At 38.5% G+C, this 17588-nt stretch overlaps 1 protein-coding gene across 1 annotated transcript; it reads right to left on the bottom strand.

Annotated features, from left to right (window-relative positions):
• Nucleotides 1–5: 5 nt before the first annotated feature.
• Nucleotides 6–16143, bottom strand: MPND (MPN domain containing). The gene is made up of 13 exons (XM_053461763.1): nucleotides 15877–16143; nucleotides 11174–11386; nucleotides 10236–10466; nucleotides 10040–10157; nucleotides 8862–8940; nucleotides 5506–5602; nucleotides 5337–5409; nucleotides 5170–5246; nucleotides 4372–4540; nucleotides 4230–4300; nucleotides 3575–3664; nucleotides 2772–2864; nucleotides 6–271 (listed from the first exon to the last, which is right to left on the bottom strand). The coding sequence occupies exons 2-13, from the start codon at nucleotides 11375–11377 to the stop codon at nucleotides 185–187; spliced, it is 1389 nt and encodes a 462-aa protein (XP_053317738.1). The 5' UTR covers nucleotides 11378–11386; nucleotides 15877–16143; the 3' UTR covers nucleotides 6–184.
• Between the last annotated feature and the right edge of the window lie 1445 nt (nucleotides 16144–17588).

The following is a 17588-nucleotide window of genomic DNA, read 5'->3' as shown; positions in this document are numbered from 1 at the left end:
TTTTTATTTTGTGGCAACTACAAACAAATATGATGAACTAGATATACCTTGTAAACTGGTATGGATCAGGAGAGTCGTACAAAAAAAGTGTTTCTCAGACACATTCTTCTATCCCTTGATTAGAGATCAGAGTATAGAGCGTGCTATTTTTTTTGGGGGGGGGTCTTGGAGTTTGGAATTGCTCTCAGCCAAGTTGTTTGAGAAGTAAGTACACTTGGTCCAGAAGATGGCTAAAGCCTTGGTCCTTTGGTGTTCGACTTGACAGTGAACCCTGAAACACATAAGGCGTCGGTACAGGGAACTACAGATTAATTCACGTACATAAAACACAAATGTACATACATTTATTAACTGAAACATTAATTCATAGAAAGTGAAGCTTAGTTACCTCAGAAATAACAGATAGATACGAACCACCATTGGGTCAGTGTATGTGAGTGCCTGCTTGTCAGAAGTGGTCTTAATTTCATAAATGACAAATCTAATCTTCCCAATTTAGTGAGTTTTTCATCCATTTGAATTGAATCTAATAGAAAGGTGTCAGAACACAGTGCATCTCAGTTTGTTCCGTATGCGGCTGCGTTGCCGGAGGCCAGTCCAGTCAGGGTGCCCGTGCTGACCCCTGTCCACTGCTACAATGCAAGCACCTACAATGGGCATGTGAGCAGAAGAACTGGACCACAGAGTAATGGAAGAAGGTGGCGTGGTCTAATGAATCATGGGCCGGCTGCACGTGCGTCACTTGAGAACACCAGGATGCTTGGAGGTGCCACCTTGCAACTAACAAGATTTAAATGATCTGCTAATGTGCCATTAGAGGTTGGCTATTGTTTGTGCGCTACTACCAGCACAACGGTCAGAAGAAAATCTACAAAATTGCCTCCACAGGAAGAAACATGGCTTAAAAAGGCAGGGGTACACATTGCTACCCTCATTTGAATTAAGATGTTAAGCCCACTGACACCATACGGATTCTCCCTGCAGGATATAGAGTACTCCTGCAACCTTTTTTATCTTATTTGCTTTGAAGAAGCCAGTCTTATCTCCTGTTGTTTTCTCTAACAGGAAATAGCTTGAAGTCAGTTTTAGTTTGAACTTTACCTTCTTGTAAGTACATAATAGTATCTTGATCACTTTCAGTGATAGACCTATATAATGCTAAATTCCCATTTGAGCTTCATAATTACCAGTTTCCTCTTAAAAGAAGGGCTGTGAGATTTGTATCTTCCCTTTAAGAATGTCTTGGGGACTAGAGCCTTAATCTGATGACTTCTAGTTGGCTGTGTTGACTGATGTAGATTAGCCCTGAGTTTGTGGTCTCTGTACATGAGACTTGGAGTTCTATTGTCCCTTTATTTTTGTTCCTCAGATGGGCTTCAGAAGTTACTATATTTGTGAAGGTGCACCATGTGGTAGAGAGACCAAAGGTAACTTATCAAAAATAGCAATGATCGGTGTTGTGATTGTAAGGAATAATCACAATGGCAAGATATGCATCCTAAAGATCTAAGGTTGCCAGCATATTGCTATCGTAAATTTTAGGGCAGACCTAACTGTTACTCCCTGGGTTTTTGTCATATATATGATGGTAAACAAATGGGAGATCTATTGCTACTCAAAAGGTTCCTGTTTAGCCAAACAGGCTGGATTTACAGGTAAAAAAAAAATCACCACCACCGAGGCATTATCAGAAAATGAAAGGAGACTTAGTAGGCCCAAAAATGGGTATAGGTTTAGTGATAGGCATTATGCTGCACTACCATCAATGTCTGGCTCAGTGTATAGTGATGGGAATTACACTGTAGCATATCTGTTCAGTAAATGATATTTAAACATATTTAAGATACAAGGTTTTTTTTCCAGTTGTAAAAACACTACAACTATGTGAAATACAGTACACTCCTCATATTTTTGTAAATATTTTATTATATCTTTTCATGTGACAACACTGAAGAAATGACACTCTGCTACAATGTAAAGTAGTGAGTGTACAGGCCATTCTCCAGGCCATTCAGGTTCTGAAAAAAATGGTTTGGCACAACAAATCTTGTTTGATTAGCCTGAAACAATACATACATACACACACACATCTAGTGAATGTGATAAGCGATCAAGTAAGTGCATACTCATGGAATTTGAATGTGATAAGCGATCAAGTAAGTGCATACTCATGGAATTTGAATGTGATAACCGATCAAGTAAGTGTATACTCATGGAATTTGCTGCATCATTAAGGCTATAGACCTAGGGGTTACATTATCCTGTGTATTATTCTAGTTCAATAAATGCAAGAAGCTTATATTTATAGAAATTTATCAAAAAGTTGCAAAAAAAATTATATATATATACACACACACACACACACACACACACACACACACACACGTGTTGCATAATGTTACTTTTGTATCCTATAGTAAATTGACCCCCCCCCAACTATTGCACATGTAACACACACTAGCAGGACTGGCATTATCTAACCCAGAAATTAATGGTTGGAGAGTGTATTATATTCTTGTGCCCATACCCACCACCTGTAAGAACCTAGTTCTAAATGAGAGTGATGTTACCACTATGGATTTTTGTAGAAGTCTTGTTTTCCTGTCCTACCTACAAGAGTCGATAATTTTAGAATTGTTTCATCCAACATTGTGTCAAATTTGCATTTCAACAAACAGCTGATTTGTTACACTGTATCTTATTGTCATAAAATATGGGGTACAAGTATAATAAAGGAAGGTTTTTTTCTGGTTACAGTAGCACTGGGGTACCTTTATTTTGTCCAGATAAGTTATTTCTTCGTTCCACCTTTCCTGGAAAGGAATCAAGTCTGGGGCTCCTTTATAAAAATCCACCAGCATAAACTGAGTTAAAACAAATCAGAGAAACAAGTGCATTGGACAAACAGAAATGGGTTAGAGTATAACAAAAAAATACAAGTATTATGAGCGATATTACATAAAATGTTATATAAAAAAAGACTTCTTAAACGAGTGCTAGATTATATAGTGTGAGGCATTAGCAGCAGAAAGAAGGATTATGTCACCCAGGGTATTGTGTACATTACATGAGACCCCATCTCCAAAGGGCATCACAAGATAAGAAAAGACTCAGGCATTAAAGCATGTATAACGAGGGGGAAGAATGAGAAAGGAGAAAACACTTAAATACAGGGGTTAAAGTATAAGAGAAACCATATTTCAGAGTAGGAAAAAGGTAGCACACGAGGTGGGACTGTAAATGCACTAACCTAATGTGAAAAACCACGATCACTTTACAGATTACAGAATACCGTCCTTTGCAGCTAAGATTTGTATGGATTTCTCTTCAAAGTTTAGTACTTGGATAGTATTAGTGCTCAACACACTTGTTTATGCAAAGATATATATCATCCATGCTGGTACCTAATCCTCAAGGTACACTTATCTTAAATAATGAGATTTATAAAACCTGCACTATTGGTGTGCCTTGACAACTGGATGGTTACAAATCTTCACACCTTCCCTACTGATCATGGAAGGCAGAAGAGCAACACGCACTCTCTCTAAAGTGTGAGTACACGGGGAAATCTCACCATCTCATGAACAATCTCATTGGTAAGGAAGCTATCCTGAATATATGTCACTTCCACCTCCATGGGAATTCCATAATCATTTGGGCGGTGCTGTAACGTACACAACATAAAATATAAAATTATGTTACAGTTTATAAAAATGTACAGCAGATTTACACTATAATATTGTATCTTTCCTATCCTACTACTATAGTAAAAGAATTGTTAGGAAGTGATAGAAATTTTGGTTTATTTAGTAACATTTCTTTACCCCAGCCAACTAGAGGAATTCTAGAGCATAATTACTACAAAGCCAACTGCGCAGCATAATTTTAAAATTTGCGTACGTTAGACAGCTTGAGAATACTGCAAATACAATAAAGTGGATTGCCGTCATTTAACGCTTGAGTGTTTAATAAACCAATTACAATGTTTAGTAAACCCATTGAAGCATCTTTATTCTTAAAACAGTGACCTCTGCCAAACTAACACTAATGCCGCTTGCTCAAAACTTGGGTTGGCAGGTCACAAGAATAAAAAGGCAGAAGAGGAACAGGAGTTGGTTCTGTTGACTTATCTTAATGAATGGCAGTTGAAGGAAAGTTTAATGCCTAGATGTAAATAGTTTTTTCCTATATCATTTCCATCTGGCCTTTATATGAACAATGTCACTCACCTCAGCTGGTGGCATCACCCAAAAAGGACAGATGGTGGACTGGATTCCTTGGTTTCCCTGTAAGTAAGGTCCTGAAAAGGAAATGTTACTAAGTAAAATGTTCACAGGGCAGCTGCAAAAAGAAATGAATGAAAAGTCTTACCACATATAAGGCCCAAGCAAGGCTGGAAGCTATTTTCGGTGCCCTGTAATTTAAGCTGATAATCCATTTGAACATCAATGTCCTGCAGGGATGGTTGAGCTGGAGTTGTGGGATGACTATGATACCAGCCAACCAAGGAGAGGCCACGTAGGAATAGACACTGGTAAATCTGGAGGCAAGTAAATTGAGGCTCAAATCAGAAAAACAGCATTTGTTGAGCACATACAGGGCAAAAGCAGACCATTTCTAATGCTGAATAGCCCTGACTGCAACTAAGGAAAGGGCTGCATGTGGTTGTGGGGATAGGGGTTCAAATAAAGGTCAGGCATTGAGGCTGGGTCAAAAGTTTTAAAGAAAGAAAGTTTAGAATTTTCTAATTGCGCTCACGCTAACAAGCCATGCCCGTGCTTTGCCCGTCTAGCACATGCAGGTGGCTTGTGCTGCACTAAAGGCGGGAAAATACCTTATAAATCAAGGGTGCGAGCCATTGCCTAAGGCTATTGTTGTGGCTTTTATTGGGGTTAAAGTTCTTTAAAGGGTGAACTAGTTTTCTGGCTTAAGAGTGGATGGTTTGAAATAGGTTAAAAGTTTGTTTCACTCTGGTTTTGGGCCAAGTTTATACAGTTGTTTAATTATGTTTATAAGTGAAATGTTTTGTAAATGTTATGAAAAAGCTATATAAAAGACCACAGCCTGTTTATATCCAAATGTTATGTGTTTTTTTTATTATGGTTAATTAAGGTTGGTTATATATCCCTTACAACCACATGCATCCTAAATCATCTACCAAAATGTTACCTCCTCCTCTACGGCTGCAGCAGACTCAGTGTCCTTCAGACGAGAGCGACAAGGGAAGGCTCGAATCACAGTCAACACTGCAAATAGATTGAAGGTATGATTACCACATGCAGAAAGCAAACACAAAACTATATTTTTGTTCACCACACTGCGCAAAGGGATATTACACTGGCTGCTGGTGTCCCATCTTCCCCCTAGATATCCCACCACCTCACTTCGCGTCAGATGGCTGTGGAAATCCTAGAAGGAAAAGAAAATAATGTTACAGCACAGATAAGTAGAGCACATGTTTAAAAAAAAAATAATAATAAAAAGTTAAGTACACTTCAGACTCACCAAAAGCAGCAAAGCATTACTGGAGATGGATACGTGAAATGGCTGAAACTTATTGATCGCTGCAAAAGAAGTCACTTCTACCAAAGTGTGGGGATCTCTGAAATAAAACAAAATAAGGTACTGACAACAAGCAATACCTTCTCCAGTTTTTCTTACTTTTCACTCTAGTCTATTGTAAAAAGTGCTGCTTAATCCGCTGGCACCAAAATTAGGAACCACTGATCCTGTGCTTATTGATGATGGTTAGGCACTCCCAAAACTAGGGGTCCTTGAAATTGCCTCATTTGTATTGGGTTCTGCTATTGCATGCAAAATTTAATCTTTTTGAAGAAAGTGAGTAGAAGTGAGGCCTGGCTGCAGCTCACTGACCTGCAGGAGTTCAAAAAGGTTTGACAATAACCCTGCTGAAGCGGATTATCAAAGAAAAAAAAAACAAATAACTTCCCGTATGCTTCCCATATGTTCGTATGAGAGTGGTAGGAGAGAGAAAAGGCTACTAAGATTTCTGCATTTCAATAATAATAATAATGCCCCACAAAATGGACCTGCAATACCATGGCTCTACAAAAAAATGCCCCTTCTAACATTGAGAAAAAAAGGTTTCTGACGTTGAAAAAAAGGTGAGATACCATGGCATTCATGGCATTTCCAAAATCAGAATGAATACATACATACATATATACCGTATATATATATATATTTTTTTTTCTTTATATAGTGCAGCTTACACAGCGCTTACAATATGTATATTCAAGGGAAATTACGAGACTAAAATAGACAGTCTAAGACAAACCGATATATTAGGAAAAGAGGGCTCTGATCCCACATTTACAATATGTAGTTTCCAGAAGTCAAATTGTTATGTTACATATTACTTGTTATGCCCTGTTTACCCACTGTACAGCACTGTGGAATATGATGGGTCATATATATATATATACACCCATGACAATGTTTTGTTTTCCTAATTGTTTTAAATATTTATTTTATAATATGTGATGGTTTATCTATTTATTTTTAAAAGCCCTACTTATCCCGAAAGAAAAAAATAAATAAATATCATTTGTGTGGTTAAACTAAACAAGAGAGGGGGAAATTATGCAACAGTTGTACAAGGGTGTTAACTTAATATGACCGTACCATCAGAGGACTAGCATATCAAGTCCATCTGGTCTTGCCTTGGAAAAAAAAAATATTAGCACATTTGGTTATAGAAAATCTTTTCAGTTTGCATTAGACTGCCCCTTAGAAATATTAAGATTAGCTGCATTTGGTCCAGGGAAAGTTTTAAGCACAGCCTGTCAATGCTTCTTTGACATGATTACAAATTTCAACCGATGTCTTTTTACAAAGATGCTAACAGGAGCAGTAGCAGAAGCACTACCAGGACCAGAATAACAAAATTAATATTGTGTGTTAAAAATTAAAAAAAACAAATACAACTTACATGTGTGCAAGTGTGAAATATAGTGTCGCAGTTTTGAAAATGTATAAACAGTTTGGGAAGAGGATATTCATATAAATAGCAATTTCATGGTTCTGGACTGAGACTGCTGGAACCTTATTGTATATAAAAAAATATATTATATACTGTATATAAAGAAGTACACATATAAATACATATATATGGATGTTAAACTATAAAACAACCTTTATTTATTATACTTCTCCATTTTAAAATGAATCAGCTGGACAGTATTAAAATTTGTCCTCTGGGTGTCACTCTAACCTTAGCATGGGGACGCTTATCTCAAGCTACCCAGCTAGGTCCACCAGTCTCAAAGCAACTACTGCCCTGGGTACATAGCAATAGGCACATTATTATTATTTATTGTTTTATATAGCGCCATCAAATTCCATTGCTCTGTACAATGGGTACACATAACAAGTAGTATGTAACGTAACAAAACAACAGGTGAGGAGGGCGCTGCTCAAAGGAGCTTACATCAGGTCACATTTGGAGAAAAGTGGTAGGCCACCAGGGACACAGAAGTCCCCCCACTTTGGGAATGTTAACTAATAAAAACAAATACTCTCAAATCCTATTTTAAGAATTTAATTAATTTAATTCAATTGCCTGGCGTGCCACTCCTCAAATCCCAATACTTCCAGATTGTAATACTACTAATACTACTAATTCCAGATTCTAATACTACTCAGTTAAATGAGACTATGGAGAGCCTACGGAATATATCACTGTTGTAGAGCAGTCCTCAACCCCACATGGCAGCAAAGATCAGGATTGGTCTCAGATCGATCTGCATGTTTTTCTTATCCACCTCGGGGGGTAACAAAAATGTGAAGCAGATGCATTCCCACACTACAAACAAGGAATGGGGATCACTCACAGTAATTGTAGGCAGGACATCTGCAAGTGTCACCACGAACCTCACAGAAAAACATACAGCCTGGCACAGCATGGGGCTAAATGAGCTTAAAAAGCGACAAAAGATCCATTTCTTTTCGCTCAGCCCATTTCAGCTGATATCAGTAGCACCAAAAGAGAGTGATTACAAGCTTCATAGTGAGCAACAAAATGGCGGCGCCCTTCTGCCCCCAGGAAACAAGGAAAGGGGCACTGCGATCAGCAGGGCAATTAAACCTAAAAAATTATATATATATATTAAAAAGTAAAATAATAAAAATAAGACTCCAGTGATGCCACCATAAAGGGAATCATCCAGTTCCAAGAAAATGTAAAATTGGGTTCTCAAACACCTGTTTTTTGCTTCCTGCACTCTACTATGGCACACATTGGTCAGTTCATAGATACATCTTGTGATGTATCTGCGGGTGTTGGCTCACCTGCCACAAGTAGTTGTGGCAGTGCTGCTGAGAAGTGGGTAGTGCAGAATCCCTATGGGCTAGCTATCCTACCTGTTACATCAATGTTGATAACAGGATACACCCCCTTACAGTTTGTGCAGCTTTTTCTGGGAGATTATTTATTAGGGGACATTGTCCCCCAATCTAACCGTTACACCCAGCAGTTCTGTGCTGCAAGCCCTAACTCTATTTTGGCAAAGGAGCCATGGACACCCATTGATGTGTCAGAATTTATTAAAGTCTAGGCACTTACAATGCTAAGCAGTCATCATTAAAAAGCCCTGCATCCACTCCTACTGGAGCACCAGCCCCATCTGTGGTACCTACATTCATGCCCAGTCTAGGGCTAGGCAAAGGTTTGAAATGATCCTTCATTTCATGCGTTTTAGCTATAACGTCATGTGTGGTTTCCATTTTGCACATATTATGTGATGTGATTTTGGTGGTGAATGGGGACCTGACCAGTACAGCAAGGGATATGTGATACTGTCTTTGATTAGATGACATTTTGATATCTGGATGTCCATTACCTTGCAGAATCACGACATCCTAATGAAGAGTATTTCACAGGAACTCTGATCTCAGCCAGGCTGCTTCTACTAGATGCAACTACAGAACAAAGACAGAAAATAAATACAAACCATGACATTTTATTTCCTAACTTTATGAATAATGTTCAGAAATTATTCTCTCTCTTTCTCCACAGCTCCATCTGCATTATTCTGGCCTCCTTCAAGTATCCCTTCAACAGGGCACAGCCTTCGCACACACACATCTTGGGCAACCTATAATCCACTCCTCTGCTGGGAGCAGCGACGGAGAAAGTAAGAGAGAAAAAAAACCAAACCAAAACAAAAAAACCTAAATTTCAAATGAATATTCAGAGCTTTCTCTTTCTTCATTTTGTTGGGGATCCCTCATACCTATGATTAGGTCCATCAAAAATGGACGAAATGCATATGCCTGCATCTGACTTTTGTGAGTTGTTTCTTTGTTATGACAGCTTTAGGCACCATACCCAGGAGGCAAGAAACATTGTATCCAGGAGGCAAGGAATGTTATAGTGGAGTTGCAGTACTTTATTGCATCCCTTAAAAGAAGTCTTGCACAGTCTGACTTCCATTAAAAAGGAAATCCACATATATAATGCCAAGAGCACAACTTATCTTGCTATGATACATCACCATGAAATAGTTAAAATTTTATTTGGATTGCTGCCTTTAGGCAGCCAATATGGATGCTGTCTACTATGGTAACAAATGCTCTAAGGTGGGTAATTAAAGTGGCAGAAAGCTGCCAGCGGAAGCACTGACTAGTGATACTCGTAATTCATACAGGGCCTACAAATAAATAAATCAATAACTGATCTCAATTGGCTGTCCAGAGCTTTGCTTTGATCTGCCAAGAAAGCTGTGTTTTCAAATTGAAGATGGCTTATCGTGTTTGCTGTGAGCAAATTCAGAATTATATCCACTAAATGCATATACGTCATGCAGTTGTTACTTAACTGTGAGGCTAGGGAGTCTTAGCAGTCTTAAGCAGTTTAAAATAATTAAAAAAAAAATTAGACACAGGGCTCTTAAAGTAAATGTGGCAGGAACATTTACCAAGTGGGTAAAATGCACCCTTTTTAAATGCTTCAACTTCAACTTTTGCCCTGGCTTACAGCAACCCGGAGTATCCTTACGTTGTAAATGCTCTACACCACTTTTGCTTTGCTGTTTTTTGCCTCCAACTGGTTCCATACTACTAGTCTTCCAGTCTTGAGATTCTTCCTCTTCCTCTTCATCAATTAGATCATCCTCCTCGCCCTCACTAGGTGGACTCTGCTAAGCAATATAAGAAGGTAAGATAGGTACAGTATCTAAGGTTAGCCAAAGAAGACTTTGAAGGATGAAACTAACCCCTTCACCAGCTGGCCCATGGGACTGATTCTGCCTAAGCCATGCAGTCTTGTACTGGTCAAGTTTCTGGCCCTTGTACCGAACAGATGCCCATCCACAACCAGACTTTTTGGCAGGGTTGACAAGTTTTTTGCAGTGGGTGGCCCATGCACTAGGAGAGTTGAAAGCCTGCCCATTCTCTTGCCATCTGATTTTTCCATCCACCAGTAAGTCACCCTGGAATTTTCTACCCTGTTGAGGAAAAGAGTTGTAAATGGTCAAATAATTCCCCACTGAATTATAATATTGAACATTTTACATTGTGGTTTCTATATAAGCAATATGATGTATTGTGTACTTTCGACTGTTTAAGGATATCTTTAACATTTTATGATTCTGATACACACTTCACATAAGCTGGCGAGAAGTAACATTGAAAGCCCAACAATTCACATACTCTTCAGGAGCTTGGTAATTTGATGGCACACAACACAAACCATGTATGTTCAGGATTGTACAAACAGGATGCCACCTAAAGCAGGGAAAATGGTTCTTTAAAGCAAGAACAATAAAGGAAGTAAAAATGCACTGCCTACAAATGTAAATTATGTATAAGAGCTGGAGGATATATGGTGTGTTTTGTTTAGGAAATAAGAATACACAAGGATATAACAGGTGATAAGGACAGGATAATAGTTTGTTGATACAGTGAGAAATCAGATTACACTTTGGAGGAACTTATTCCCCTTTTGAAACACATTCTTCACTATGGGTTTTTTTTTTACTTCTCCTGGACCAACAGCAGAGTTGAAATTGAAAGACTTTTTTATTTTTATCCAATGGTCTACTATAATTTCATAGAACATTATACCCTTTACAAAGAGGTAAACATATGACGGAACACTATACTCTATAACAGGTAGTATATAAACACACACCTCACTTGCTGTTGTGCTTACCAGGTAATGTATAGACAGAACCCCCTGTCCAGCCTCTATCAATCCATCTTTCATTAGGACTCTTAGAGTGATACCCCTCTTGGTCAGAAAGCTGCCTGCTCTCCCTGGTGTAACTACTCTTCCTGAGCTCTCCACATCATGATCTTCCAGCTCTTCATCATCTTCTTCCAATCCCTCCTCTCCCCAGGAGGACTGCAATTCCATCAGCAACCCCTATTGGGGTTAAGAGAATATTCAAATGCAACAAACAAAATACAGAAAATTTCAACATAAACAAGGTTTTCCTGTTTTGTATCCTTTTTTGTAATCATTACTGGAAAATATTTAAAAACCCAATAACATAAAAATAAGTTAAACGGCAAGCAAAATAAGTTGAATGTAGAGAGGGTTTTTTCATGTGGGCACATACAGGTTTCTCAAATCCATTATCTTTACTACTAAATGTTCTATCCCTCCTGGAACAAAGGCTCTGCATTCCAATATCATCAACAGAAAAATAAGAGGGGATTGTTATTCACTAAACTGATAAACAGCCCTAACCTCTTACAAGTGGTCATTACTAAACTAAGAATGCTTTGAAACAGGGCATCAAAGTAGCCTGTGGTTAGGCTTCACGGGTGGCTCGTTATAAATCTGGCGCTTCATTTTCTGCAATGAGCTGCTATTATAGACATGAGCATTGTGGAAATTAATGGAGGAAAACATTGAGCAAATGAAGGGACATTAAATGGTAGATGAAGAATAGCCTCTCTGATGCTATGTGGATCTGGAGAATAAATGCCTTTTCCTGCTGATTGATGAGGAACAGACATTGAGCAGTGGCAAGAATCAAACCACAGAGGATTCTTTATTTTGTTTCTTTTCTTGAAGAATGCATATTAAAGTACTTACAGAATACTTTAGTATGTATTTTTCTTTGTAGGGATGGCGAGGATAGTGAATTTTCCCTTTAACACCTTCGTACGGGTACGTCAATAAAAGATAAACCAAGATTCCCCTTTGGACGTACCAGTAAGTATAATAGAAAATACAGTAGCGTCCTTTGATGCAAGCTTGTTCTTGCTTCAGGGGACTGCCTGGTAACTGAAACAGTCCTGCAAGAACCAATCAGTGGCCACTAGAGTCATAGGATTGCTGTGATCACCAATGATGTTTAGACCAGGCACTTCGCTTCCCTCCTCTATCTTTGTGATTTGGGGGAGAGAGAGGGAGAGTCGATCATTGTTGGGTCCCCTCAAATATGGTGGAGCCTGAAATCCCCCCCCATTTATATACATTTATTTTATTATATTTATTGATGTCAATGAGCCAGTTAATTTTTTCAACCCCTTAAGGAGCTGGGTTTTTTATACCCTTTTTGACATGTTGTTGTGTTTGTCTTTATAAAAGTATAAAATATGGCGACACCTTGGGGTATTTCAAATGCTAGAAGTCTTTCCGTGCACTTATTATAACACCGGCCTTTGTCAAACTTTACAGTAGTCATTTTTTTGTGCTCTCCTTTCACACACATTTTACAGCTCCTGGTATGTCAAACATCACCCCAACAGGTGTTCAGCTGCATCTCCTGAGTACAGCGATACCCCCATGCGTGGGTTGTGTGTGGGACATCCACAATTCAATTTTTCAACTTGGAGTTTTGACATGCTGGAAATTCTGCCCCCATGTCCTAGTTGGGACATCTTTAAATCTGGTCAGTTCAATTTACCTCATCAAACCATATATGTTTGAAAAGTAGATACCCCAGGATATTTCAGATGCTAGTATTTTAAACCCCTTCCATGTCCAAATTCTACTACCAGTCTTTGTCAAACTTTGTGGTAGTAATTCTTTTGTACTACAGCTCCTGGTACATGCAAACAACATCCCGATATGTATTCAGCAATATCTCCCGAGTGCAGGGATACTACCCATGCATGAATTTGTCAGGTTTTTGGGGCGCTAAAAGGCCACATTTGGGAAGTGTGCTTTTTTTCCGATTGGAATTTTGACATGTGGTACTCCTGCCCTCATGTGTCATCTTTGAAGCTGGTCAGTTCAATTTACCCTATCAAACTAACGGTATATATTTTTTGAAAACTAGAGACCCTAGTGTATTTCAGATCCTGGTATTTCAACCCTTTCCATGCACTAATTTTCACTAATTTTACAACCAGTCTTTTTTTGCATTTTTATTCCCACAAACATTATGTTAATTTTTACATGTTACCAATTTATTTTTGTTTACTATTTTTTTTTGAAACTTTTTTTTTTTATAAGCTAGGCTCTATTGACTTACATGGTTGAATGCAGTACCTGTACTCAACCTGCAGGGTTGTCAGGAGGGTGTGGAGAGACCCCTCCTAAGAACTTATTTTTTAATGGGCGTCATCATCTTGCGAAAAGCAAATTCACAGTGCGTCGCTGAATGCCTCGCTATTGAAACATTTCAGCAAGAACGTTTAAGCTTAGAAGGCAATCGTTTTCTACACCTTTTTAAAGTAATGAAGTGCTAGGTATGTCAATTGTCACCAACGGGTTTTTCCGCGACATGTCTGGCATGTCATTTGTCGCCAGGGGCGTAAATGTTTCCCCTCCCATTCTTTTTTGAGCAGTTAACTATAGCACCCCACTGATCCGTACAAAATAAGAACATTTTGGGCCTTGATGGATCTTGTGAAAAAAAACACCATATGCGCCTATTGGAGCACATACTCGGTTTTATCAAGCCCCTTTTTCTGTTATGATTTTTGAGCTAAGATTCATGCATTTCAACAACAATGCCCAGTTCCCCCCCCCCTAATGATGACCCACAATTTGACCAAATATATAAATTAAGGCAGATTATCAGTTTCTTTGCGAATACATTTTTGGAAATTTACACCCCCGAGCAGACTATCCCATCAAAGTGGTTGAGATATAGCATAACGTTTTCTAAACTTTGTGAAAGCGGTACAGGATATACAGTGGAAGATCTCCCTGATTTTCCAGACTCAGAACAAGTGACAAAATATTGTGTGATCTCCTCTTGACCTTTTTGGATAAAAACCTCTGGATAGATAGCTACTATATGACCCCATAGTTATTTTAGTTTTATATCTTTTTGACACCCCAGCTTGTAGCACGCATATATGGGAACTCTCCAGGTTTTGCCACATAGATTCCAGATGAAGCATTGGGACATTCTACCCGCTTACTGCAAGGTTCCCAGGTAATTTGGTACAGTGAAACAACAAAAAAGTTGCCCCAAACAATTAGCTTACCCTAAACAGAAAGGGGGCTCAAGTGTTTTGCGCAATTAAGAAATTCTATCCCTTAGGCAGGACAAAAAAGATGTTAATTGTGTATGGTGAAGAAAGGATCGACAAGTGGTGCCTGTAGATGTAAGAGGAAAGGGGGATGCACAGGTCCTAAAACCACAGTGCATCATCCACTACATAAAAAAGATGCAGGGTCGGTATTGAAAAGGTGGTACAGGTACCACTGCCCTTCTCTGCCTGGAGTCGGCTTCAATTATTGTTTTACAGTGTATCATATCAAAGAAGATTATAAGATTTAAGGTGTAGTTGTTCTTGGCCCTACACAGAGAACGGCGAATGAACCTCCGGTCTGGTTTTTACATTAAACCTTTTGTGCCCACTTTGCCCCTTCACATCACAGCGAGAGCCGGCAGGCAGGTAGTGGTTCCACTCTTGTGTTCGGGCTTCTGTGACACACACCTTATAATATGTGCCCTATAACTGCTTGAAATGTATAGAAATTCTATTTAACTGAGGTTTTTCCAACTTCTTAATTGTTAAATTTTAAGGGGTACTTTCTGTCCATTTAGTGAAGATTTACATAAGAAAATGTGATAAAAAATTGTTCTATTTTTCTTTAGTTTTTTAAAAAAAAAAAAAAATTAAATAAAATGTTTTACTAAACAATATATAGTTTACATGGGTACACTATTCACAGAAAATTGGAACAATGGTTGAGCTGACAAAATGCAGAGATGCCAAAATAGCTCCGGTATTCCGGATATGAAAAACCCTGGTAGTGAAGGGGTTAAATATGTCCCCATCTGATCACAGAATCTCCTTCTCTGTGTGTTCTAGATCTTTTTCCTTACATAAATGTAAACAAATTCCATCAACAGCAATATTGGTAACAATTCAAACCAAGCTCCCTTTTTATTGCTACCACACTGGTAGGTAGAACACCCAATGATTAATACTCATAATAAATCATATTTTAATAATCTGATTCTTACACTAAAAATCTGTATCTTATGTTCATAAAAGAATCGTTCATGTAGAAGATTACCATGAAACTAAACAAAATAAATGGTAATAAGTATAAATACTAGACACAAATTACAATACGAGTATAATCAGGAATTTCCATTATTACACACGATGAGATATCATCAGAGTAGAACATGGAGTCAGGTCCAGGGTGTGTGCCCCCTCCCCGACTGCGATAAGACGTTCTACGTCCGTTTGTTAACAAGAAAATAAAACCTATTTATTATGCCTGTTTTACATACTGTGTATTTTATATACATAATATACAAACACATGGTGGTTTATAACAAAGAAATATTAAGGGTCATAACAAACCCTGTGAAATATCATCCCCGGCACACACAGAAAATCCTATGATACATGTAATTACACACTAAAAACAACAAACACAACACACATCTCTAGGACAAATGACAATTTCCATAATGTAAGAAATACCTGTGTCCCCGCCCCTCACCGACTGCCGTACTGATGTCACTTCCCACAGCTTCGCTTCCTTGTACGGAAGGAATAATCTATGGAGTGTTATAGACAAAAGACTAAGTAGTCCGATAGCCGGGGGGTAATTAAATTGCAAGCGTTAGACACATGAGAGGCGCTTACATGTCCCAGCAGCCGCTTATGCTTGCCTGTTTAGTCATGAAATAGTTAATTTATATTAGCTGCGCGACTACTAGTCTTTATTCAAGATTAGAACGCCGAGCGATGCCTGGCTCCACCCCCTTTAAAAACCGCGTATTAACCCATAGCAACCGGAAGACGAATCTGCCTGGTTGGTTGCTACCCCCCTTTATTATAGAGCGCAGTGGTACTCGTTCGCACGGTGTTATGGGTATATTGGTTTAATTCATCACATGATGTATTTGGTTATCTGGTACAAAACATAATGATCTGTATGGTAAGGTGTTCTCTCGTGTATAAATGGATTGCGTTGTTTGTTGGTGTATGGTATTCAGCACCAGTCAGGAAATGAACCGATAAGTCTAATGATTAGTGCAGTTAAAGTTTAATTGACCAGACTCGATTGAAAGGACATACTAAAATAAATGACAGAAGAGAAAAAAAATTAAGAATACCCATAGGAGTTTATTCACTAAAGGGAGAGTTAAAGGAGAGTTGCGTTCTAGCATCCTGACTTTATTATACATAATTAAAGGGGCCCTCCAGCAATCATATGCACTTTGCACATTGTACCCTCTGTGACCAAGGCTGTTTTAACAATTTTGTGGTGCCTGTGTTTAGCAGTAATCTTCTCCTCTGCTTTTTAGTGTACCCACACAACTTATACATTGTTTTTTCAGGACAAGAAGGGCTACCATTTTTTGATCATATCATCTAATTTCCTATTTAAAAAAGCACTTCTGACTTTTATTTGAAAAAATCTTTTACTCGTCTACAAAAGCTAATGAAAAAAAAACTGCTAAATAGATTCTACTATTTGTCCTGAGTTTAGAAATACTCAATGTTTTTGGGGGGTTTTTTGTGCAAGTTGTAGGGCCATTAGTACAAGTAGTGTTTTGCTATTTCAAAACCATTGTTTCCAAACCTGGTCATCCTGCCCCATGTGCTATTTGGGACATCTTTGAAGCCGGTCAGTGCGATTTACCCCCTCAAACCATATAATTTTGAAAACTAGACACCCCAAAGTATTTCAGATGCTGGTATTCGAACCATTCCATCCACAATTCTACTACCACCCTTTGTGAAACTTTGTGGTAGTAATTTATTTTGTGGGGGGGGTTTGTCACACAACATCCCAATATGTGTTCAGCAACATCTCCCGAGTTCAGTGATACCACCAATTCATAGGTTTGTTGGGTTGTTTGGGAGGTAAAATGCCACATTTGGGAACTGTGAATTTTTCAACTTGGAACTTTTGACATCTCGTCCTAATGCATCCATTTCTTAAGTGGGCCATCTTTGAAGCAGGCTAATTCAATGTATCCCCATCAAACCATATACCGTATTTGCTCGATTAAAAGACGAGGGGTATTTTTCAGAGCATTTGCTCTGAAAAAAACCTCGTCTTATAATCGAGCAAATACGGTATTGTCAGGGTTTCGGCCTACCTGCACTGGCTTTCCTCCTCATGGCTCTCTGTTTGTTAGGCCACGCCCCCTTCCTCTTCCAACTTTATGTCCAAGTTAACC

The sequence above is a fragment of the Spea bombifrons genome, chromosome 1 (genome assembly GCF_027358695.1).
Source record: "Spea bombifrons isolate aSpeBom1 chromosome 1, aSpeBom1.2.pri, whole genome shotgun sequence".
Taxonomy (NCBI): domain Eukaryota; kingdom Metazoa; phylum Chordata; class Amphibia; order Anura; family Pelobatidae; genus Spea; species Spea bombifrons.
This window is presented reverse-complemented; position numbering and strand designations above follow the sequence as displayed.